The sequence below is a fragment of the Trematomus bernacchii genome, unplaced genomic scaffold (genome assembly GCF_902827165.1).
Source record: "Trematomus bernacchii unplaced genomic scaffold, fTreBer1.1, whole genome shotgun sequence".
Lineage (NCBI taxonomy): Eukaryota > Metazoa > Chordata > Actinopteri > Perciformes > Nototheniidae > Trematomus > Trematomus bernacchii.
The window spans coordinates 3,603,488-3,627,350 of record NW_022988098.1 but is presented as its reverse complement, the minus strand read 5'-3'; the positions used below and the strand labels follow the sequence as shown (position 1 = coordinate 3,627,350).

General features: G+C 45.6%; 1 protein-coding gene across 2 annotated transcripts in view; it reads right to left on the bottom strand.

Moving 5' to 3' along the window:
- zgc:92107 (uncharacterized protein LOC492329 homolog) overlaps positions 1-23,863 on the bottom strand; it is a 38,411-nt gene that overhangs the window by 6,846 nt on the left and 7,702 nt on the right. The window contains exons 2-5 of one of the 2 annotated variants that reach the window (XM_034121753.1): positions 17,857-18,741; positions 5,062-6,499; positions 1,775-2,417; positions 1,422-1,514 (exon numbers count right to left, since the gene is read on the bottom strand). In XM_034121753.1, coding sequence (XP_033977644.1) covers positions 1,422-1,514; positions 1,775-2,417; positions 5,062-6,499; positions 17,857-18,741 — 3,059 coding nt within the window. Of the gene's footprint in view, positions 1-1,421; positions 1,515-1,750; positions 2,418-5,061; positions 6,500-17,856; positions 18,742-23,863 lie in introns of both variants that reach the window. The other variant, XM_034121752.1, reaches the window with a different exon arrangement.

The window sequence follows — 23,863 nt, the reverse complement described above, 5'->3', positions numbered from 1 at the left end:
CTAAAAGCACAGTCTCCCGGGCCCCGAGCCCAAAGAGGTCTGTTCTTAAAGCCCAGACCAGGGTCAGCCTGAAAAGAAGCCTCCAGTTCCCACCATGCTAATTATTGTAAAGTAAACCTAAGGCTACAACAGAAATAAGCATTGAAAAACGTTGTGGGAGATGTGGGAGAATTTGAGCATTTGCAGACCATTTACATGCAGAAAAACCTAAACACCACACTACAGGAAAGAGACCCCCCCCCCCCCCCCCCTATGTCCGAACAAATAGGGCTCTTTTCATATAAACTGTTATTTCATTTCAGTTTTAACTCAAAAAAAGAGACGGCAACTATCGGGAGATTTTAAAAACAAAATCGATAGACACAATTGCGCCACATGCTGTTTTTAACATGCTGTGTATAGTATTGAATGAATAAAAAAGAACAATATTAAAATATTTAAGTAGATAAAATGCATTTTAACCAAACTATTCAGCTTGGATCTAATGTAAACCAACTGTTATTGAGTGTGGTAGTAAAAGAGGACTTGAGGTGGTTCCCAATTCAAAGCATTTGTACATTATTGCTGTTCTTGAACCATGTACTTTGTATGTATTTGTGGCTACCATCTTCTATTTCTTTATACCTGTCCCTAGCAAAAGCTTAACTTTCTCTAAAACTAAAGTAAATGTATAACCTTGGTTCCCACATGCTGCTCACAGCTGCTCATAACTCTGGTCACACACAATGACCCAGCTCCTCCATCCATCAGGCAAACAGCAGCTCTCATTATGTTGTTTTGGTACATGTGGGACTTGTTTTTCATCTGGCTTTCATCAAGATTCCTCCGTCTTAAAAGTCCTTGAGTCTTAGTCAGACGTGTTCAATAGGCTTTCCCTCCGACCTCTTAGTCAGTTCGGGTCTGAGTCACTGAAGTACAATGTGTGTGTGTGGCTGCTGCGAGATGATTGGTTTCCTCTCCGGTGACATCATCACCAGTGAGGGGTGCTTTCATGAGTGTCGATGAGTAGGTATCCCCTTTAAAGGCTGTCTGGCATGCGGGTGGCAAGAGAGACCCATAATATGACTCACAGTGTGGTCCATTGTGTGCATGGAGAACATTCTCATCCTACATTTTTTTTTTTTTTCAGCTCAACTTTCTGTGAAACCCATTCATTGTATCTGCGAGTACATCAGCATGTCCTCATCTGACAAACTGCACAGTGCTGAATTTTCCATCCCACTCAGAGCGGTGTCTACAGGGAGCGATATATTAGATTTGTAATGGCTAAGACTCTGCACAGCTTTTGAAAAGATTAGAAAAACATGTTTGGGAGTCGCTCCCCTGCCTACTTTGTGCTCTGTCAAACAGATACACTTGTGTAAATAGGAAATACCGAGAAGCCAATGTTCTTAATGTGATATTTGAACTAATTGAATTACCTTCTTCGTCATCCGAGTTCTGTTTCCGCTTCTTTCTGGACTTTGAATTTTTCTTCACGTTCAACTCCTGCTGGTCCAATATGAACTGAGTCACTAAGAAACAGAAAAACAGCAACGGTCACATCTCTGACGGACAATTAGATTTTACACAAGACCGACAGATTAGATTATTGGCGTCATCAGTAACAATCCTGTACTTTCTACCGTGATCATGCTGAATAAATTACACTTCCAAAGGAAAATAAGAGAAAGGGAGGAGAATACAGAGGTGATTTTAATAATGATAACTTTCAAAGGGGGGTGCAGAAAAGAACAGAAAGGTGACCCACCGTCTTCCTCAGTCTGAGACTCACATTTCTTGTCGCTGGATGGGTCTGTGTGTCGCTGGATGTAACCCTCCAGGTAGCAGCGGAACTTGGGCGAGGGGGCGAAGAACGCCAAGCTGACGGCCATCAGCTCCCACCCCGCCGCCAAGCTCCTGGGGGTGGCATTTCCTGTGGTCTGCCTCACCAGCTGCACGTAGAGCTCGTCCCGCAGCCCGGGCATATCCCAGCACTTGGTGATGATGAGGAGGGCGCAGTGACGGCGGTCCAGACGTGAAGGCCGGTCCCCCATGTAGGCCTGCAGCAGTTTGAACATCTCGCAGGCCTCCTTTCTTACGGCGCGGTTGCTGGTGACCAACATGGGCTTCTTGATGGATCCGCGGTTCCACGATAGCATGTTAGCGATGGAGACGCGGCGTCTGAACAGGCCCTGTGTGTGCATGTTGAGGTGCTTACTAGCCCAGTCCTCCATGCCCATGTCTGGAGGGGGGGGCTGCCGCAGGGTGGCGTAGGACAGCTGGTAGGAGGATCCGCATGATCTTCCTCCGGCCCCGTCACTTCCCTCTCTGTTGTCGTGGCTGGCGGGGCGGTGAGGGCCCAGGGAAGCGGTGCGTCCGTCCGCCATGCCTTTCTTCCTGCTCTCCAACTGGGCCTGCAGCTCTAAGGTGCTCGTCTACAGGGGGGGCAAGAAGGGAACATGAGGTAGAGAAGGAGAGGTCTACAGAGGAGGTGAGCGCCTACCGTGGGCGAGGGAAAAATATGAATTTACCATGGATTTAAGAAGAATAAACTAGAAACCAATACGTAGCCTAAGAGCTTGTTTTTTGGTTTGTCACGTTTTGTACATAAGTACAGTATATTGAGTTGATGTACTTTGGTACTTTCCAACACTGTCAGAGGATAAAGCATATTCTGTTTGGTTACTCAGCACTTGCACTTGCACTACCAAAGATGGGACTCTTGAGATCCACCCCCCCCCCCCCAGTGAAGTTGTCTCGAAGTGGAAGGAAGTGAGGGAGAGGAACCGTGGGTAGTACTTAGCTAAGTCTGATAAACAGCCCATATCATTTTTGTTCCAAGCTAGAGTAGACGTGATAACACTTCAACGTTGCTAGCATAGTGACGCACTCGCGCAGAGCTACGTGGATGCAGAAGTGGGCATGGTTCAATCTGAACTGGCTTGGGAAGACAATAGACGCTACCCGGACAAGAAATCTCAAAAAACCTATGAACCCTGGCCCCTCAGGAGCAGGTGACCAGACAGTAACAGTCCATACAGTCCCAAAGCAGGATCAAAACCAAAGCTATGCTCTTTGCCTCTCTGTGATCCCTGCGGTGGAGTTGACGACTGAGAGGAGGACCTCTAACTCCCTTAATAAGAAAGCCAGAAGCCTAGATATGCTCTGCAAACAGCCAGGAACAACACCAGACCAGAGCCAGAATCAAAGCTCAGAATATACTAATGGAACATAAAACACATCAACAAGTCTTTTCAATGAGACCCCGATGAAATATGGAGCTCACGTGTGCCAGACAAGCTGGACTTCACATTTTGGTTTCTCAATCAAATGGAGCAGATGTGAGGTTTGGCTTTGGCAGAGACTTTATGATGGTTGTACGGAGTTGATGTATTCTTTTTAAACGGGTTATAGAGGTCAACTGTAGGAGATCAAATGCAACAAAGCACATGTTTAACTAGGGACTGGGAATGTACAACTCTTACTCTCGCTAAATTACACTGTGTTACAGATCACTTACAGATGCACCAGCACAATATGCTTATTCAGTCATAGTGTGCAGAAAATGCTTTCAACTTTGAAGTCATGCAATATTCATTCATTTTTATTTGGAAATGGACGTTTTAAGTGCATCCTTTTGAACAAGCAAGTTCATAAGGTCTTTCAGCAAGAACAGAATGTTCAAATATGGAAATATGGAGCTGCTCATACACAGCAAGCCATAATCTGCGAGTGTGTGTGAGTGATATAACAGCAGGTCTGAAAAACATTCCAGGACAGACTTAGGGGGCCCGCTCACTGCTCCTTGGCTGTCGTCTAACATGCTTAAGCTACAGTGGTACCAATACGCCGGGGTACCAGCCTACTTCCTCTTCCTACTCCTCATCTCCCTGCAGAGCCCGGGCCATATGGGCCTCAGCGGCCTCCTTCCTGTCCGAGGGAAGCCATGTCCTGAATCTCTCTGGCCTGGCATGGGCCCCACATGCCCAGGCACAGATCTGGCATATGAGCACACAGGACCTGCCGTGCGCAGCAGATGGAGGGCAAGAGATGACAGGTAATGCTGGGACTGCGGCCATTATAGTCAGCAGTGCCCGGCCTGCCTACTGCTTAATATCCAGGGACATTTAGACACTTAAAACTGGAGTGTAAAAGGTATTACTCACACAATGAAACAGATAAGCCTTTAGAGTTTTTATCCCACTGTTTCCTCTTTTTTTTTTGTAAAATGTAATACTTACTGAATGAGTATGGGTTTGAATACAAGTGATTGCACATCCCCCTTCATACTCGCAAAACAAACAAACACCATCCACTCACATACCACTTTTCACAACCTGACAAACACACACACACCTTTCATCACAGTACTGTAACGGGTGTGATTCTGTATCAAGAGGGGATTTAGAGACTCCACATGCTGCTACTTTTATAACAGTTTCATATTCTTCTTTCATCTTCGATCGTGTGTTTTATCAGGGCCCTTCAAGACATCACTGTGGTTCCTCCACGTGGTTCTATTTATTTTAGTGCTCTGCCATGTCAAAATAAAACCAAATCTGTTTAAATAGTCAACGAATGTTTTCACAGTCACACAATCTGTCTATTCTTTCACTCGCAGCTCTTTGAGGACCAGACAGAAGACATGTTCAGGAATGACTCCTTCCACTGACTGAATGATTCTGTAATCTGATAGTAAATCTGGAGAGACATCAGTAATCACACCAAACAAGATGAATCCAAGCTAACTTTCTGAGGTAAACAGAACACACAATTACACACACTCAGCTGAGCTCCTAATCTGACAGAAAGATTTCATAATATTGGAAAAGCTTTGAGGTATCTTCTACTCTACACTCTAAGAAAAAACATTAAATGTTATCGCCACTTGCCTCATACACTCTACTCTGTTTCTTCTTGCACTGTTTTTTATTTGGTTCAGTGTTTTATGTCTTATCTATTTTGATGTGGCATTGTTGGAGGGGCTTAAGATCTCATTGCCATAACTACACTATAGCTTCACATATGAGAATAAATCCTTTGAACTTTAAAAAAAAACACAGTGGAGCGTGGGGTTACCTGTGATGGGGGTCCGGGGGTCTCTGGTGAGGACAGGCTGACCTGGCTGTTGATGCTCAGCTCCAAAGTGTCCACCTTCTCATACGTCCTCTTCTGCCTCCCTGGTATCTCCAGAGGGGTCAGCGCAGGGTTGCCATGGTTACCCGCCCTGTTCAGTGACCGGGCGGCCCCGCTGAGCTCCTCTCGTGAATCGCATCTACTCGACGACCCCCCTCCGACTCCCCCGTACCACCTGAGAGAGTCGGCGGGGGAGCGTGTCCGTGGTACGACGGCCCTCTCCCCGACCTCCGGGTCCAGCCCCGCCCTCACCTCCCTCATGGTGTTGGAGCGACTCACCACCTCCCTCATCTCGGCCATCAGCTTCTCGTTGAGGGCGCACAGCTCCCCGGTGCTGCCCACCGACCCCGGCCTGCCCCCCGCCCCCCCGCCGGCTCCCATCCTCCTCCGGCTCTTACGCCTCAAACTCGGGGAGGGGCCGGTGGAGTAACCAGAGTCCTGATAGTTGCCGGTGGGCTGGGGGGTGGTGGAGGGGAAGTCCTGCGAGGCCTGGCTGCTCTGCCGGCTGTGTCGGGCCTCCATGGCGCGCTGCACCGTGGCCTCCAGGACCCGCCAGCTCTGCTTCTTATCCAGTGTACTGGGGCCCGGGGTCCCTGGCTCCCTGTCCCTCAGCTGACCTCGAGCCTGGGGCAAAGAGTGGGCCTGGAGCTGGGCGTGAGGCTGAGGAGGGGTCAAGACGGGATCCTGCCTGGAAGGAGGGGAAGGGGTGCGGTGTGTGGGGACAGGAGAGCCGGGTAGGAGCCCCTGTTTGGGGTCCACGTTGATCATGTGCTTGATGCACTCCAGACCAGCTGGGCTGTAGTCAGAGGCCGAGGGGTTCCTCCTGTGTCGGGACCCGGGGTGGGGTGGACCCGGGTGCTGGAGGAGTCTGGGTTTCTGCAGGCTGTGGGTGGGTGTCAGGCGAGACAGATGTTGCCCGTTGTAAAGGTGGGCCCCCTCTACCTCCATGTCTGTGGGGGGTTCATCATATATGGGACATTCTGTAACTGGCTCGTCGTAGATTGGGGTAGTGCAACCATACTGGGGGGAGGCGGGACATGGAGTGCTGGTCTGAGATCTGTGGAGGAGCGGACTGGGATGAGTACTGTCTGTCACCACACAGAAGCTGCCATTGCTGGCCTTCCTCAGGTGATGCGCCTGACGACTGTCAGCTGACATTTTGCCAGAAGGGGCGGTTCTATATCCCTGGGGGGAGCTTATGTGTCCTCCTTGGGTCTTGTTGCCAGGGGGGTGCAGGGTGAAGGTTTTGCTTTGTGAACTGTGCTGGAGGAGCTGCTGCTGCTGCGAGGCTGGGATTGGCTGGCTTCGGCTCATACTGTTCACCTTCACCAACATGGCTGCCTTAGAACCCGGGGTGGGCTGCCATCTTTGAGAAGCATCACTAAAAAGGAAGAGAACAAAAGAAAAAAAATTGGTTTCACGTTGCCCAAAGAAGCTATATATATCAAGTCTTAAAGAAAACATAAAAAGCCGTTACATCACATAAAATCATTCCCAGGCATCAAGTAATTCGCTATATTTCATCAAATCAAGAAAACACAAAGCTGACAGGGCTGGGAAAATCAGCAGCAATCCACAAATTCCTCTCCAAACATTTTGCTGACCTCCAAACATTTGACTCCATTTTTTGTCTGGCAGTCAAAATGGCCTCGTTAAACCCATGAGACAATACCTCCAGTGTGTGTTGTGCCTAAAAATACTGAGTGACTGAACACAACACATCTGACTGAAATCCATTCACACTTCGTCCATGTGGGCCTGGCTCTTGAGAATACACACAGGATAATGTTATATAAGATGACTGCTGGTGGTTGTATGTCTGTGAAGTAGCAAATGTTGGAATGACTCACATGGCATCTGACTCACTGAGTCAATATTTGTGCAGTAAACCGGTAGTCCACATGGAAAGAGGCTGATCTGAGGGAAGTGGGGATTGCAGTAGTTCACAGCTGAGAATATCTTCACTTAGGTCCAAAGGTTAATTCTTCTCCTTTTGGTTGAGCGGCTGGGCTAACTTCAAACCCAATGGCCCACTGCTAATCCCGGCAAACGTACAACAATCTGCCATCAATCCGGTCACGCTGCCCTGCTCTGCGTCCCTCCACAAGGCTTGTTCCCTCATAATCTTCCCCGGCAATCAGGACTTTTCATTCCTCGACTGATCAGAAAACTTGACCCCTTTAACCTGCACGGACAAAGTTGGTGGCTTGCCTGAGTGAGACGCATGTGACGCAGCACAGAATACACAAGCTCAGGAGACTCTATCTTAATCACAGGGTCACAGGTAAATACGTTTGATGGCAGGAAAGAAGACTTACCTCCCCCCCTGCCGCCCTCTTCTTAACATTCACTGGGGTAATTAATTAGATAAAATTGGATCACCTCCTGTCCTAAATCCAAACACTGATCGAGCCAGAGCAAGTGCTTAAAGGCTTCCTTTTCCAACAGACTTTTTAGTAGTGAGTTGTGCAGTGAGAGGACACAGAGGGAGGAGGAAGGAGGCGGACTGACCCCCCCCATCCTCCCCACTTCTCTCTGGAACAATGCTGAAACAATTCCCCTGAGGACCTCGAGCTAACGGCAAACTTCCTAGTCCTTCTAGCTCAGGCCATTCTCTCTCTCTCTCTCTCTCTCCCCTGTCCATACAGTGAGTCACACCATCTCAGCAGTTTGAATGTAAACAGGCTCTCATCTTCAAACGGTTCCACAGATATACCATCCAGATAGGGTCTATTAACAGCTGGATCTCAGCAGGGGTGTGAAGTAACTAAATACATTTACTCAAGTACCGTACTTAAGAACAATTTTGAGATACTTGTACTTTACATTTTGTGCTACTTTGTACTTCTACCCCACTACAATTGAGAGGTAAATCGTGTACTTTTACTACACTACATTTATTAAATTCCTTTAGTAACTCTAAAAATGTGGTTTAACGATGGGAAATTAAATCAACACTTAAATAGGACTTAAGTCAACACCTGGAGTAAATTCACAAGCTACCCTGCAGTAAATACAGTAATTAAAACTAGCTGCACCTTTACCAGCTTTGATAACACTTTAATGATCAATCATTATAATCAAAACATATAATATATTATTCTGAGTACCTTTACTTTGGTTACTTTAAGTATATTTTGATGCCAATACTTTCGTACTTGAGTAACATTTTTGAATGCAGGACTTTTACTTCTACTCAAGATCTGAGTACTTCTTCCACCTCTGGATCTCAGCCAGCTGGCACAACACCAAGACAATCTGCCACAAACACTTTAGTTGGGAACGCTCCAATGGCCCCCATCTCACTGACACCAAAGTTTACTGCCGAAATAACAGCTAACAAACACAGACGGACACGTGTGAAGACAAGAAGCTCAGAGGGATGGGATTCACCTCAAACCACCAATGTTTAGTTGTTACAAGGAAGTGTGAGTCTCTAATGGTTATGAGGAGGAGGGGGTTGATAGGTGACAGCTGTAAACATGAGAAGCCACTGTTTGTGCTCTTTGAAACAGTGTATGTTTTCTCACTCGGGCCCTGTCTAGCAGGAGGAGGTGACACAAATGCTACAAAATCGTTCCCACCTCAGCAGCTGACTGTTTAGCACCGGTTTGCTACAGCAGCACCGGCTCACACATGGAACATCAAGGCGTTTCTTGTAATTGGGTTGGGCCGAAGAACACAGAGGACCTCACACACAAAACCACAATAATCAAATTCCCCTTCTATTATCCACAAGCAAATCCAACCCTGTTGTTCGACTGTCAAGGAAAAACATCAGGCTGTCTTTTCTTGGTGGGTGGGTGACGCATTTTATGAGGGCTGACCCTGAGATAGTAGGGACCAGCACTTCCTGTCTGAGGAGGACCTCTGGAAGGTTGTAGTGAAAGCTTACCCATATGCAACGCAAACAGGAAATGCCTAGTGTAAGGCTCACACACTGCGCCAGGGCGGAAGAATGGGCTAAAGCTTAATTATAGGGAGCTTATGTACAGCTTTACAAGATGTTTCGCAACATACATTTGAAATTCAATATCTTTTCACCCCTTTAACAGTATGTACGAAATAACACGACATTGTTGGTTCTATACTACTCCTTCATGTCCATACAAAGACCAAATGATATCCTGGGATAATTTCAGTAGCCACGTCAAACCCCATATTCTTCAGGGACTGAAACGGAGCACATTCACTGGCCTGTGAGGAAGTGCAGCTCAGTGTTGGGAGAGAGGGATTTTGTCAGGCTTTGTCTCTGTTGTCTGAACACCATTGTCCCTCTCAGGCTCAGCAAAGGTCTCACATGTTCCCCCCCACCCCCTCTGCACTGGCACATTACGCTGGATATCAGCAGGGAGTTCGGTGCGGCGATGATCACTGCGATTGCATTCGGGGAGCCGGGGGACAACTCCAACAAGTAAAGCTTTACAGTGTCTTCAATTTCCATCCAAAGCCTGTAATCCCATTACACAGCTAGAGCGACACTTACATATCAGTAAACCTCAGGTCAGCCAAATAAAGTATCATTACAAACCCCAAACCAAAAGAGAGGAGAAGACGGAACAATATATTGATATTTAATATCTTATTTCTTGCACAATCAAGATGCAAAAGTTTTATTGTCATATGCACAAAGCTACAGTGTAGAAATGGCAAGGACATTCTTCTGACCTGAGCTCCTCCAACAAATATCATAAAATACAAAATAAAAAGTAGTGCAAAAAGTCTATATACATGTCAATAATAATCTACCTTCATATTTTGTTAGCTGTAATTAGCCATTCATAGTGTATATTTGAGAGATAGTCTTCAGATATATATCTTTCACTGTCATTATTAATTTGTTGGACTTTTAAGATCTGTTTTATTTTATGTTTATTTCCTACCCACATTTTGTGGAATGCCTTGTTTACATGCTGCTGTGACGGATCTCAAATTGGGAGCAATAAAGTCTATCTTATCTTATCTTAGAATACAACAAGCGCAAAGTGGGGAGACGGTCAGTGGAGGAGGGGGGGAGGATTGGATGGGTTAAGGAGAACAGAGCTAGAGAGACAAGAGAGGGGGGGGGGGGGGGTGAGCATGTGTAAATGAGATGGGGTGGGGATTAGTCGTGGGAGAGTGCAGCGAGGGAATGAGCGGGAACGCCGGCATTCCTCGGGGCTCATTCAGACGGGGGGGCCCTCACACAATGCATCGCTGTGCCATCGTCACGGAGACGCCTCTCCTCAACGATAGCAATTGAGGAGGGGAGAGAGTTGATAGGGAGGAGGCTGAACCTGAACGAGCCATCTTTACCCTCTAGAGTCAGACAAGAGAACAGACAGGCTTCTTACGCAACTCAAGCACACAAAGAGAAGCTTGTTGATTTGGGTTTCTATACTTCTGCTTTCGAAAAAAAAAGTTGCTATTTCGAAAAAATAAAGCATTGAATGGTTTAGTGCCAAAATACATTTTTGATATCCAGCTAGATTATGAACCACACAGAACTCTCAGGTCTTCTGGGAGGGTCTGCTTTCTGTCACCAGAGTCAGAACTCAACATGGCGTTCAGTTATTATGCTCCGAATATCCGGAACAAATAAAAGTGACGGACTGAACCGTCACTTTTATTCATGTATTGTATACCTGTGTTTTTCTATATTAGCTTGTTTGAATGTGTTTCCCCTTCTCTATTTCTTAATGCTCTTAATTTTCATTTCTCTAAATCAATTCGAGTTGAAAATATGCTACATAAATAAACCTGCCTTGCCTTCTTGCACAATTTTTTAAGTTCCCGAAAATGGAAACTGACATTTCAATAAAAAGTTTACAATTCTGTCTATAGTTGGTTAGACACATTTGGGGAGAACTAAAGTCTGTCCACAATTAAGCCCAACATTCCTTGAACTGAACTTGTTGCACACTAACCCTCTCCTCAACGATAGCAATTGAGAGGGGGTGAGAAAGATGATAGGAAGAACGCTGAACCTGAAGGAGCCATCTTTAACCTCCAGTCAGACAAGAAAATAGACAGGCTGTTACGTAACTCTCTCTGAACACGCCTGGACTTTACTCCAACCATAATGAAAGTTATTTGGAAAGGGTGTGTCAGTGGGTTGAGTGTTAGCTCAAGGTGGGGATTATGCACATCACAGGAGGTTTATAGAGACATGATAATTATCTCCGGGAGCATAAGAAACTCTTAAGATTTGTCTAAATCTCTCGCTGTTTGCAAAAGAGATAATCTCCATTTCAACATTTTCTTTTCTCCAAGCACATGTGATTAGACACACAGCACATGTGAACACACCTATCCTACATCCACAAACCTCTTCATTCAGAGGCTGGAGCTAGCGTGTGAGAACAAGATAAAGAAATGTAAATTGAAATGAAGTTAGAGGAACAGGGTAATCTGATTGTCCTCTGGGGCAGCAAATCAACTTAAAGGTCAGCGAATTTCAATTAGTCTCAGCAGCTCTGGTGTCTCACGTTCACAAACTCAGTACCAGATACCTCAGTCTCTGCTCTGCATATGGCTGTGGTCAGGTCGTCTCAAGAGACAACTAATTATACTATGGGGACTCTGCTGTCAGCAGATGTTCTGTCTCTTCTTACTTTCCTGCCTGGAATAACTGTTGTTGGAAAAGCCATCAGCTGAGTCACTTCGGCGGATAGGGATATGGATTTGAAAGCTCTAAAATATACCTCCTGGGAATAATAGGGTCTGAAAAACAGGGGTTATTATTAACATTGGCTTCACAGGAAGAGGATATGAGGTTGCACAGGCCAAGCTTCTGCTGCATAAACACCTCAGAGCACAAGCCAATGGGATCACTGCTATCAGCGAGGAGGAAGGAAACAGAGAAGACAAAGAGGATTCGCTGAGGACGTCATATTCACTTTGCCAACGGCTGTTTGTTTTTCTCTCACTTTTGAAACACTTCGAAGTATAAAATGGTATTTGATGCACGAGGCAGCGCTGGTAGCACCATAGTGTCTGTGAGGCACCCCTAGAGAACCAGAGCTATTACAGAGACCCCACATTCCCCCAAGAGCGACAGCAGCAAGTAATGACTCTGACGGGAAGAAACCTCGGACAGAACCAGGCCAGCTGTCCTGTAGCAGCTGAACTGACGCACCTCCCTGCTCTGAGCCAAGATGTCTAGCAGTTGTGCATGTCTGTGGCTCCGGTAGAGGAGTGCTGGGCCAGAGGACAGCCACCAGGATCACTGAGAGGGGACAGGATGAGGCCAAACCCAGAGAGATTCCAGAGAGACCCGCCTCTGGAATTTGAAACTGAATCTGAACCTCTTTCTGTCAGGGCAGCGCCCATCAAAGCACTATCTTTGAATGACATGATTAAACTGCCTCACAGAGACAAAGACTGCTTCAGTTAGGCTGGTGCCCCACGGGAACGCATACGGCAAAACGCATAGGATTAACGCAAACGCAATCGCAAAAAAGCTTCCGTCCACACGCAATATACACCGGATAGTGTCTGTTCACACGAGACAGCTCCGTTTAGCTCCAACCACTGGAAAAAGCTGCAGTACATATGCCGAGCCTGTACGTGGCGCTGTAACTTCCTCCAGAAAAAGCAGCGAAGAAGCATGGTCGTCATGGTTGCGCTTCTGTTTATTCTCCGCGGTGGGGGCCGAGGGAACCGGGCAGTTTTTCACCGGTCAACGTGTGTAAAAGTTTAAATCTTCCGGACAAAATGATAAAAGTGCCGGTCAAAGGTCTTCTTTGTTATTTATTAAGCTTTAAAACAAATGAATAACGACTATATATAATAATAAAATACACGGAGCCTGTCCTCTCTTTTTCCTCCCTCTCTTCTGAAAGTCAGTGTCTGTCGCATGCAGCAGCTGATCCAGTAATGAGTGACCCGGCCGACAGTAAAAAATAAACATATTTATAACTAGTTTAGGTAGTTTGAGAGGTAATTAAAATAGCTAAGGGTGATGATCTGACTTGAAGTGTGTGTTTTGCTCCCGCTGCATCACAGCGGGAGGAGATGCGTGTCTCCGTCCTGTCAGATTAGACTTCACTCGCGTTTATGTCCATATCGAGATAAAGATAAATAATCTGAATTCAGTGTGCAGTTCACTTTTGCGGGGGTGAGCAGCAGAGGTGGGGGGAGGCAGGGCTATTGCGTCATCATTATCACAAGATGATCGAATAGAGGCGATCACACGGAGCCGTATGACCCCCCAGAGCGCTCCGTTCCCAGATCTATCCACCTTTGGACCTCGTTTGCGGGGTCCGTTTCTATCGTTTAGTTACGGCCTCATGTGGCAAAAAGGGCTATACGCAAGAGAAATATGCGGATACAACCCGTTTTCGTTCCCGTGGGGCACCAGCCTTAGTTTCAGGGTTTGGAGATAAGATCAGGGAAAGAAAATAGCAGAAAAACAACATTATGTTGTTATAATAATGGCGTGATAGGTATAACATATAGAGGGAATCTATCAGAGAAGCCAGAGGCAGATTTATTCACTATAAAAAAATCCAAGATATTTTTATACCCATAACTCAATAAAATGGATCTCATAAAGACAGTTTATGTTGTACATGTCAAACGGAGCAGGGGACATGCATGCACGCATTATGGAAATATCCCATGATTTCTCCCTTGTGGGGAAATGTTATGGGATGTATGGGTGAGTGGTTAAAATGTCTAGTGCCCAGATCACCAAAGTTATGTCTCTCTGGGGAAAAACTTTAGTGCAGCAGTGGGATGGTTTCAAGATAGAGGACTGGTCATCGCAATGAACATGGGATTAATAGCAGATTGGTTACGGTGGGGTGAAATAATATATCATTTATCAAAGCAGATCTCTCCTGACGCTAACGATAATACAAATAAATTAACCGCTAAAATGCGTCACCAAATACAGCCCACCTTTGTTATATCCGCCCAAGTAAGTCTATATGTAGAAAACACTGTAATACTTTTAGTATTTTGAGAACGTCAGAACCGATCTGGAAATCTTTCTGAGGTACATTACATCAGTAATTGTCGCCATCTACGAATGTCCATTACATTATTGTAACCAAATGACCGCCTTTATCATATCAATTTCAATCCATCCATTTATTTAAAAACATTTAATAAAATTGTAATTGATATATTTAATGGAAACCCTGTAAACCACCCTGATTAATACCATGGTTAACGTGAGCTGCTGCAGTCATGGCTGAATGCCTTGGGTCAGTTCACATGTGGTATCATTGGTTCTCCATGAAAACACTGGAGATATGTTACCGTACCACAGCGCCATATGGAAGTTAACCGTAAAAGCAGCGTTTCAAGGATTTCTAAAATAAAACAAAAGAGGTTGTTGGATACACTGCTTCAGTGAGACACATAAAACTCTAGCTCTGTAATCTAGTTCTTGAGAATACTATAAACTTTGAATGGAAAAGACAGAAAGGAATGTGGAGAGAAACGGCACTGAGAGGTAAAAACAAAAATAAGGACATTGTCACTGTTAACCAGACCAAAGCACTTAGGCATATAACCGGATCAGAAGTTCAAAGTGCAACTTTTTTGAAGAAAATAGGCAGACTTAAAACACCATCTGGATCGAGCTGAAAATGAGCTTACCACACCGGGAGTGTAGAGATGAAACATGTCTTTCCAGTATGTGTAAAAGGCTTTGTGGCTACGTCCTCAGAGTGGCACAGAGATGAAAAGCATGAGAGGCTTGTGCTCTCGCAGTAAACATACAGACAATGTGTGGCTCATTAAAAACTTTATAGCCTTATCTACCCCATAAGACGCCCCCTTTGTTTCCTAAATAAACCCGCTCACGGTGATTTCTCTCTTACATGACTCATAGCCAGACAGTCACAAGCATGCAGAATAAGCAGAAGCATGTTTTGTTTGTTTTGAAATACTTTTGATTTCATGCACATCTTCAAAAGTCACCTAAAAATTCCCCGACAAAGAAATTAAAATAATATGTGTACCAATCTGTTTTTAGTTGGTTAAGAGATCAATTCATATTTGGGGAGATTTAAAACAATATTTTTGCCATTAGTTTCCCTAAAGTCTGTCTAACGTTAAAACCAACATTCCCTGAACTAAACTTGCTGCACATGTATCCCCTGTTTAAATGTAGAAGCTTACTCGATGTTGGTACAATAACAAAAGCAAAACAACTCAGACAGATTACAGGTTTAAGGCACTGATGCATCTAACTATTTTTCAATCTTTTTAAAGGATTTTAAAGCTAGTCAGCAATCAGGAAAAGTGTGTAATGTCAGCGTGTCTGCTGTAGATTAAATGCTGGTGCACAGCTATATCATTACATGGCTAAATGAGAGGGAACATACAAGTCATTTGGTGTTCTTCTCCATTCAGTAGACTTCCTGCTTATATAGACAGCTCTCAGTTGACCCCGGTGGTACAACTAGATTTAAGTGAGAGCCTTTGTTCCTTTTAGTGGCCCATTATACCTCAGGTCAGCCCATAAGACAAAGGAGGTCTGTGACCCTAATGTGAACCACCTTGGGTCACTTCTGGGTTGTCTTACACACCATGCTGTCATGTGTCCTCAGCAGACTTTTAACATCCACTCAGCAGGTCTCCTGTAACTAAAAAGCTCATTGAAGGGGAGCCCACACAGGGTGAAGACGGGCACAGGTCACACACTGTCTAAACTGAAATCCCATACAGATGTTATCCGTTTGATGACATATACACCCACATGCATTGAGAGGTGGGTGAAATTCAATACAAATGTTAGAAGCTAGATGATGTGCAACACCTGTAGGTCTTCAATCGTGGAAAGAGATCAGTGTGTTTCGGTTTCCTGTGCCCGTAACCACATGTGACTGAAATGTTTTCCCCTGGAGACCAAGGTATTTCCCTGATGAGCTCCACAGGCTCAAAGTACCCAGAAATTCCCAGGAAACGTGATAAGGCTGGGCCAATGAGTAACAGATTTGGCACTTGAGTCAACACATACGTGTGCTACTAAAGGCACGAATATAGACAAAGATACGAGCTCCACAAAGACAGGGAGAGGGAAAGGAAGCAGCACCAACCAACCAGAGCTTAGAATAACACACAGGGTGTGTTGTGAGAACACTTTGGAAACTCTTCTATCTGTTATGAACAGATCTATTAATAGCTCAGAACAAAAGGAAACGGTTGTTGGAAGAACTGGGATTGTCCCATCTCCACAAAGAACAGCATTGTTTTTCAAACGGTCACAAGTTAATCAAATTCAACCCCGCTAAAATTCCGAATAGAAAAGAAACGGGAAGAAAAAAGGAACATGTGACGACATGCCCAAAATAGACGAGACGTTCAGACCAAAAAATGAAAAACCCCTTACTCTTTGGAACTAAGAAAAGTTATGAACGGAAGTAATGCGAGCATAAAAAAGGAAGAAGATATTCTCATGAAAGCCCCTAAAACTCCTCTGGATTGGGAGGGACAGAACAATTAGCTAACGTCAAACCACTGTGACCCCGGCAGCCCTTATTTAAACTGCCCTTACCCATTGGTTCTTGTCATTATTAATCAGGCAGGGCAACAACTGAAGACAAGCACGTCTCAAAGTGTGTTTTAATCCACTTTGAGCTGTCACATTCCACCGTCTCTGTGCATTTTGTAATGGTATCCAATTACCTGCTAAAAATGGAGGCTGGTGAGCATGTGAAGAGCCATATGGCTAAGTAGGGTGACCAACCTCTACGGATAAATACTCCTCTGCTTTACTCTGAGGAACACAGCTGGCTATTGTTTAAGGGATAGCAGAAAAAGGCTCTGTGAGAAGTTGAATCACTGGGGGAAAGTGGAGAGTTTTAACACCCCCTATGCACATCTGTAATGCAAGATGCTACCTCCAGTGGTGTCATTCAACAGCCGTGGACGAACAATTAGTTCCCCCTCCACTTTTACGTTATCCCAAAGGATCGGAGGGTCAGGGCAGAGACCTCCTGAGAGCCAGTACAAGAAGAGCCGGGATGAACCGGAGCAGAGTCTATGAAAACCAGCAGGGTTCGCCTTGTTTATAGGCGGCTGAAATGTGGCGGTTGTGCTTGCTATTAACCACAGACAACACTCTCACATGCCACTCATGCATGCACATTTAAGCTCCCACCCATTCGGGGCGTAACCAGTCTTTGATCGCCTGGGGCCTATATTTGTTTGAGGAAAATGAAATGGGCATCGGAGCACAGCAGGGTGGTTGTGAGCGTACAGAAGGACACTAAGACAGCCTCGGTGGCACTCTGCCAGGGGAAACACAAGTGGCATGTGGGGAATCTTGCTTGGAGGGAAGAGACGGTGGTTTGGACGGGGCCACGACTCCGAGCACATGATGGTGTCTCTGAATGACTTACTGTTTGGGGCCGTTCTGCCCCACTAACCCTAGTGTGAGGGGGGGGGGAATGTCGTGCTCTGTAATATAACTGACCCGTTCTCCCCATTTGGTAGCGATTTGCTGAAATGGCTTTGCACGCTTCACAGGCAGCCGTATGGAAACAGGGGACATATGGAATGTTCAGATAAGTGAGAAGGAAAATAAAAAGGCAGTTTGAGTTCAGCCTGAGCGGTCAAAAGTCAAAAATAATCCTGCGAGTTCTCATAGCAGGAGCATTTGAAAGTCATTACAGCTCACTATGCCACATGCTGCGATGACTATCACATTTCCTGACCTCTCTCCTGGTAATTCGATCCAGTAATGATTAAGTACAGTTCCAGACTTACTGTAGGGGCTACCGTACGTTGGGTCAGGCTTACCTCTGGGGGTCTTTGCTGCCGTCTGTGCTGTTTTCGCTGCTGCTTCCGTCTCCCTGATGTCTCGTGTCCTCAGCCGGGTCCAGCTCGGGGGTGTCGGCCTCCTCTTTGGTGTCCGAAGCTCTGGGGACAGGGCTGTCTCCGTCCTGCTCCGGGAGAGGTGTGAAGCGGCCCTGGCTCCCTACGCTGCTGATGCTCCCCGTGGTTCCATGGTGGTTCCTCTCCACGCTGCTGATGCTCCCCGTGGTTCCATGGTGGTTCCTGTCCACGCTGCTGATGCTCCCCGTGGTTCCAGGGTGGTTCCTCTCCACACTGCTGATGCTCCCCGTGGTTCCATGGTGGTTCCTCTCCACGCTGCTGATGCTCCCCGTGGTTCCATGGTGGTTCCTCTCCACGCTGCTGATGCTCGACGTGGTTCCATGGTGGTTCCTCTCCACGCTGCTGATGCTCCCCGTGGTTCCATGGTGGTTCCTCTCCACGCTGCTGATGCTCCCCGTGGTTCCATGGTGGTTCCTCTCCACGCTGCTGATGCTCCCCGTGGTTACATGGAGGTTCTTGTCGACGCTGCTGATGCTCCCCGTGGTTACATGGAGGTTCTTGTCGACGCTGCCTCCGGCCCGCTTGGCCTCGCTGCACCGCCTCATGGCCTGGAGCTGGGAGAGCGGCACTATATCAGCGCCCTGGGGTCGATGCCAGACTGTGCGCCGCCCGGTGGAGTTATAATAGTAGAAGCGGCCACTGTGGTGGTCGAACAGCTCCCACCACTGGTTACCGTCTGCCTGCCGGACAGGAACACCTGACGGGACTTCCCAGCCGCACTCCCCGCTGGTCAAGTTCACATACATACGCTCACGGGAGCGTGGCTCCAGGATCTCCACCCAATCAGCACTGAAAGAAAAAAACATTCAGTATCAGAATCAGAGTTGCTTTATTATTCCCACAGCGGGGAAATTGAAATTGTTACTGCAAAAGTGGCATAGCAGGTAAAAAAGGCAAGCAATAATAAAAAAAGAAAAGAACACATTAGTAATACAAATAAAGACAAATAAGTACACAACCATGGCTAAAGAATTAGTAGCAGCAGTTTAAAATATCTATCTATCTATAAGTGTCATAAATAACATAAAAGGTATTGAGATCTGAATTAAATGCTGAATACCACCAACACGATAAGATGATGCATTCGAGGCCACAGTCACGCCTGAGTACTAATCAACCCGACAACCAGTAAACAACTCACACTGTTAAACAGACTGAGAGGCCCAAAAAGGCACACTCGCCATATGGAGAGAGTGTCAATGCTTGTATCCCCTACATGCATCCATCTGTGAGTGTGTGAGTGTGTGAGTGTGTGTGTGTGTGTGTGTGTGAGCAATGATGTCATCCCTTTGGTAGGCAACGGAGCAGCAGGAGTGGTGTGTGTGTTTCCTTATTAAGGGGACAGGTGGACATGCTCAGTGAGACATCAGGCATGGAGTCAGCAGGGCCCAAAGAGAGCCATACGCTCCGAGTGCTACTAACGCGAAAACCACAGAGCTTAGCTACAATCACTGAGTGGCAACAGCCAGCTCAGCACAATACTCACAGACAACAAAGAAGAGACAGCAGAGGGGTGGTGCAAAAATAGAATTAGAGGCAGGGAGAGGAATAGAAAAAGACAACCCACATTGCATAAAAAGTATATGCAAAAGGCAAGGGTAATGGGGACAACTGATTACACGCAACTAGACCCAGAGTTCCCGTTAGCCGGTAATTACCGGACAATGACCGGTAAAATATGCTGAAGTCCGGCAAATCTAAATCTCTCCGGTCAAAATGTCCGGTCAAAATAATTTTCCCTTAGCGCAATACCGCATCAGTTGCGCCACTTATGTGACAGACAAGAATAGTATGTGACAGACAAAAGAGTATGTGACAGACAAAAATTGTCAATTCTAATGTCTAACACTTAATGTGGAGAAAGAGATGTCCTGTATGGGTTGATTGTGCGTTGATCTGTTGGTAATGCCTCGGGGTTCCGGTGGGCATGTAAACAAATGCATAATGCTGCGCTATACTTTGTGGCCTCATCCGGTTGCATAGCGACGCTTATTGTTTAGGTGTCTTTTAACAAGCAGGTAGTCATATCATTAGCTAGAACTAGCTAGATCTGATCGATATGGACATAAATGCGAGTAAAGTCTAATCTGACAGGAGAGAGAGATCGGCTGCTGCTGACGAGTCGACACGCAGCTCTGCATGATCCCCTGCAGCGGCGAGCAGAGCAAAACACACTTCAGGTTAGAAAATCACACGTAGCTATTTTAATTACCTCTCAAACTACCTAAACTAGTTATAGATATGTTTAGTTTTACTGTCGGGTCACTCATTACTGGATCCGCGAGCTGCATGATACTGACGGGCTGTCAGGAGAAGGAGAGAGCGCTCCGTTTATTATTCCCGCGTTTTTGTAAATTACTGTACACTTTTGAATAATGTAGTTAATCTACTATAATTAGTTTGTTTAATGTCGAATCATATCAATTTGTTTTAAAGCTCAATAAATAACAAAGAAGACCTTTAACCGGCACTTATCTAATTTTGTCCGGAAGATTTCAACTTTAACGGACATGTTGACCGGCAAAAAAATATTCTAACGGGAACTCTGACTAGACCATGAACTGAATTTCAGGGAAATTATAGGACACTATCTAAAACAGTGTGTGGCATATATTGCAGTGGATTGATGTCATCCCATATTGCAGGTATGTGCTGTAGCCACCTACATCAGGGTCAATACATATGTGTGACAAATGATTGAGGTCTGCAGTTTGCTGGTGCTTGATATCCAGGTCATGCTACTTTCTAAGTGGGCTCCATTATGTCTCCTTTGATCTAGTTCCTTAACGCAGGCCTTAACTGTGCCATCCATGTGGGAACAGGAACACTGCAAACAGCCAGCAAGTGTCCTTCCCCCAGACTCACACACAGGAGGAAGGACTCAAAAATATCCAATAAATCTCAACGCTCCCTTTTCATAATGACTACTTACTGGTTTTGGCAAAGTTAGATCATTTGTCTTCTCCAGTATCCCACCCCATTCTAGCCTAGAATCTGTGGTAGAAAAGTGCCAGTGTGGAGGAATTAGTGTCACAACAATCCGCCACAGGTTTGGAAACCTTCCCAGCTTTCTCAGGACAGAGAAGCTTTTCTTCTCACTGTCACGGATGTTCGTGACAGTGAGTCTGCTGTCCGGGCTACCTGTGATGATCCAAAGGGGCATGAAGCTTAGCGTGGATAAGAGAGCCGACAGTGTCCATCACATGACCGCCATTCGTTCCTCATGTGCCTGCCAAATCAACCCTGTGTGTGTGGCCCCGGCCTCTGAAATAGGCACAGAGGAGCTTGGTGCCACACAGGTCTTCCAGGGTTACAATGTCACTGTGTTGACCATAACTCACTGGGAACAACAGCTGCTCTCCGTTTTAACTGCAAAGCTTTGACTAACTACCTGTTCATCATGTATAAAGTATATCAACCTGCACGTCTTTTATGTGCTGCCAGTACCAGGCCCTCTGTGGGTCAATGTAACAGCCAGGTAAACATAGAAAGAGCATGGGGAGGATATGGAAGCTTTTCACATACTGTCTTCCCATGTATGCTGGGAGCCATCTGGTCCAATCCCTCACAGCAGGCAAGCAACCCTGACCTGTCCAATTGAAGACTGTGTTTTGAACCCAACAAGGTTTAAGGTCGGACGAAAGGGGTAAATTAAGGAGGGAAAAAGTGTAAGGAGGTGTCAGGATGTATGAATGCGTTTGTTTGAGTGGCAGGGGTTGGGTTTAATGCAGCATAATGGTGTTTACAGTCCGAGCCCCACAATGAGGCCCTACTACCAGAAGATGACTTACAGACTGATTAGATTCACAACACTTCATGGCAGCCTAGCATATAATGGGGCATTCATAGCGGAGGACAAACAGTCAATACCACACCACACATACCAGCGCTGCATCCTCTTAATGCCCCCGGCCCTCCCAAAGAGGCCTTACAACTCTGAGAAACGATATCTCCATGCTGCATTCCTTGTTATTCAGGCCTGTGTTTGTCATCACTCTCAACTTGAACCGATCCCTTATGAACATGCGGTGAAGGAAAGTGGAGACTGTCTGTCCCTTTCTGTGAAACCTATACAGAATTAAACATGCTGAACCTTGTCCTGAACACCCCGACAGGAAACCATGCTTTGAGGGTCAATTGTCGGGGCCACGGCTGACGAGTTTAGCAGCATGGGGTGTAGTGGTTGCATAAGGGCTGTTCCCTCTAGGTAAATAAACAGCATTTAGAGCTGAGAGCGAGCCTGCTGGGCTCTGTTGACACGATCAGATAAGCAGGAAGAAGGACCAGTGTCCAGGTTCGGAAATTCCTGGTACATCCCTTTTGGGAATATTCAAACAACAGATAGGGATGTCCAATTCATGGGTTTGTCTAGTACAAAATGGACTTGTGCGGGTCGAGGATCTAACTGGATGAGGTTGACACATTAAAATAACAATACAGAAACAGAATAACCCCTTAATTAAAAAGAATAACGTAGCAAACAACACAAGTCCACTTGCTTTGAATTTCTAGGATATATCTTAAAATCCATGCACATAACTTCAGCCTACACAGCTTGAGTTGATTCCCTGACTTAAGAGGCAGACATAAAAGTATAGTGCAGGACGGGGCAGTCTTCCTCGTGCTGCAAATGTTCATAAATGGTTTGGAATGCAGTCTGCACCAGCTCAGCGATGTTGGACTCCAACAGAAATGTTTTATATTGAACTAAAATTAACTTGTTACACACACGGCCCTTTGACTGAACGACACAGCACCTGATGTACCTCTGGGGAAACTCAATCTAATTGAAGCAGACGTGTATGCCAGAGACCTGTGGTGGGGGTGTGCATGGTCCTAAACCAGTACTATTTCTTTTTAAATCTTTTGTAAACACAGGAACATAGAAAGAAAGTTGAGGAGTAGGATCTTACAGATTGTATTAGACACACTATTAATTATAGTAACTTTTAGTTACATCAGGACTTTATTGAGTAAACAGATGTCTTTTTCAAGGACTCTTTTTTTTAAACAGTGTCCCTAAATGTGAGGTTTGAAATAGTTTTGGAGCATACATTGTTTAAAGTGGGTTTATCATTAGAGTTTGAGTAACAACACTCTCTCTCATTGCACACAGAATCTTTGTCCCCCATTTGGGTCAAGGAGATGCTTGTCTATGTTTATTCCACAGCGACTAAAAATATAGCTTGTAAAAAAGAAATCTGTGCAAACAGAGCCTGCCACTTAGACCAAGAGGCCAAAACTGGAATATGGACACGCGCAAAGTCAAGCACAACTTCTTAACCATCTTGTTACTCCCAGTCCCAATGAGCCAAAGGTCTCCTGAAAGAGACGTACATCATCTATCATCTACAATTTGGAGTCAGGTCCAAAGTTAAATAGAACTGAAAGCGGTTTCCCAGAGTGAGGGAAACAACAGAATATAGCTCATGGAATCTGCCCCATTGTTCGAAGCCAACGCCAAAGAGTATGGCACGTTTCCCAGCAGCTGTAAACATAGAGGACTGGACAATACATTCACTACAAATAGGGCAACGAGCTCCCTTGTGTCATTGTCCAACTATGGATTTCCAACTAACTCAAATACCAATGTGGTTGTTGATATTGTCCAAAAAAGAAAAAACATTACAGAGAGTGAAAAATATTTTCTGTGTAGCATTTCATCAGATAATCTAGTAATGGCTGAAATGCAGCTACATTAGGGACATTGTGATATTGCTGATGGACAGATAGGACGCCTTTAGAGCCAAATGCATCCATTTTACCAGACACTTGTTAAAGTGAGATTATAGACAAATCAGCGAGCCAGCTAAACTCCCATTTACCAACAGGACTCCTGCAAGGTAACCTCTAACCATTTCCAACAACACACTATTCTGAGCTTTTGCTTGTGACCGTCCCTTGTGGACCG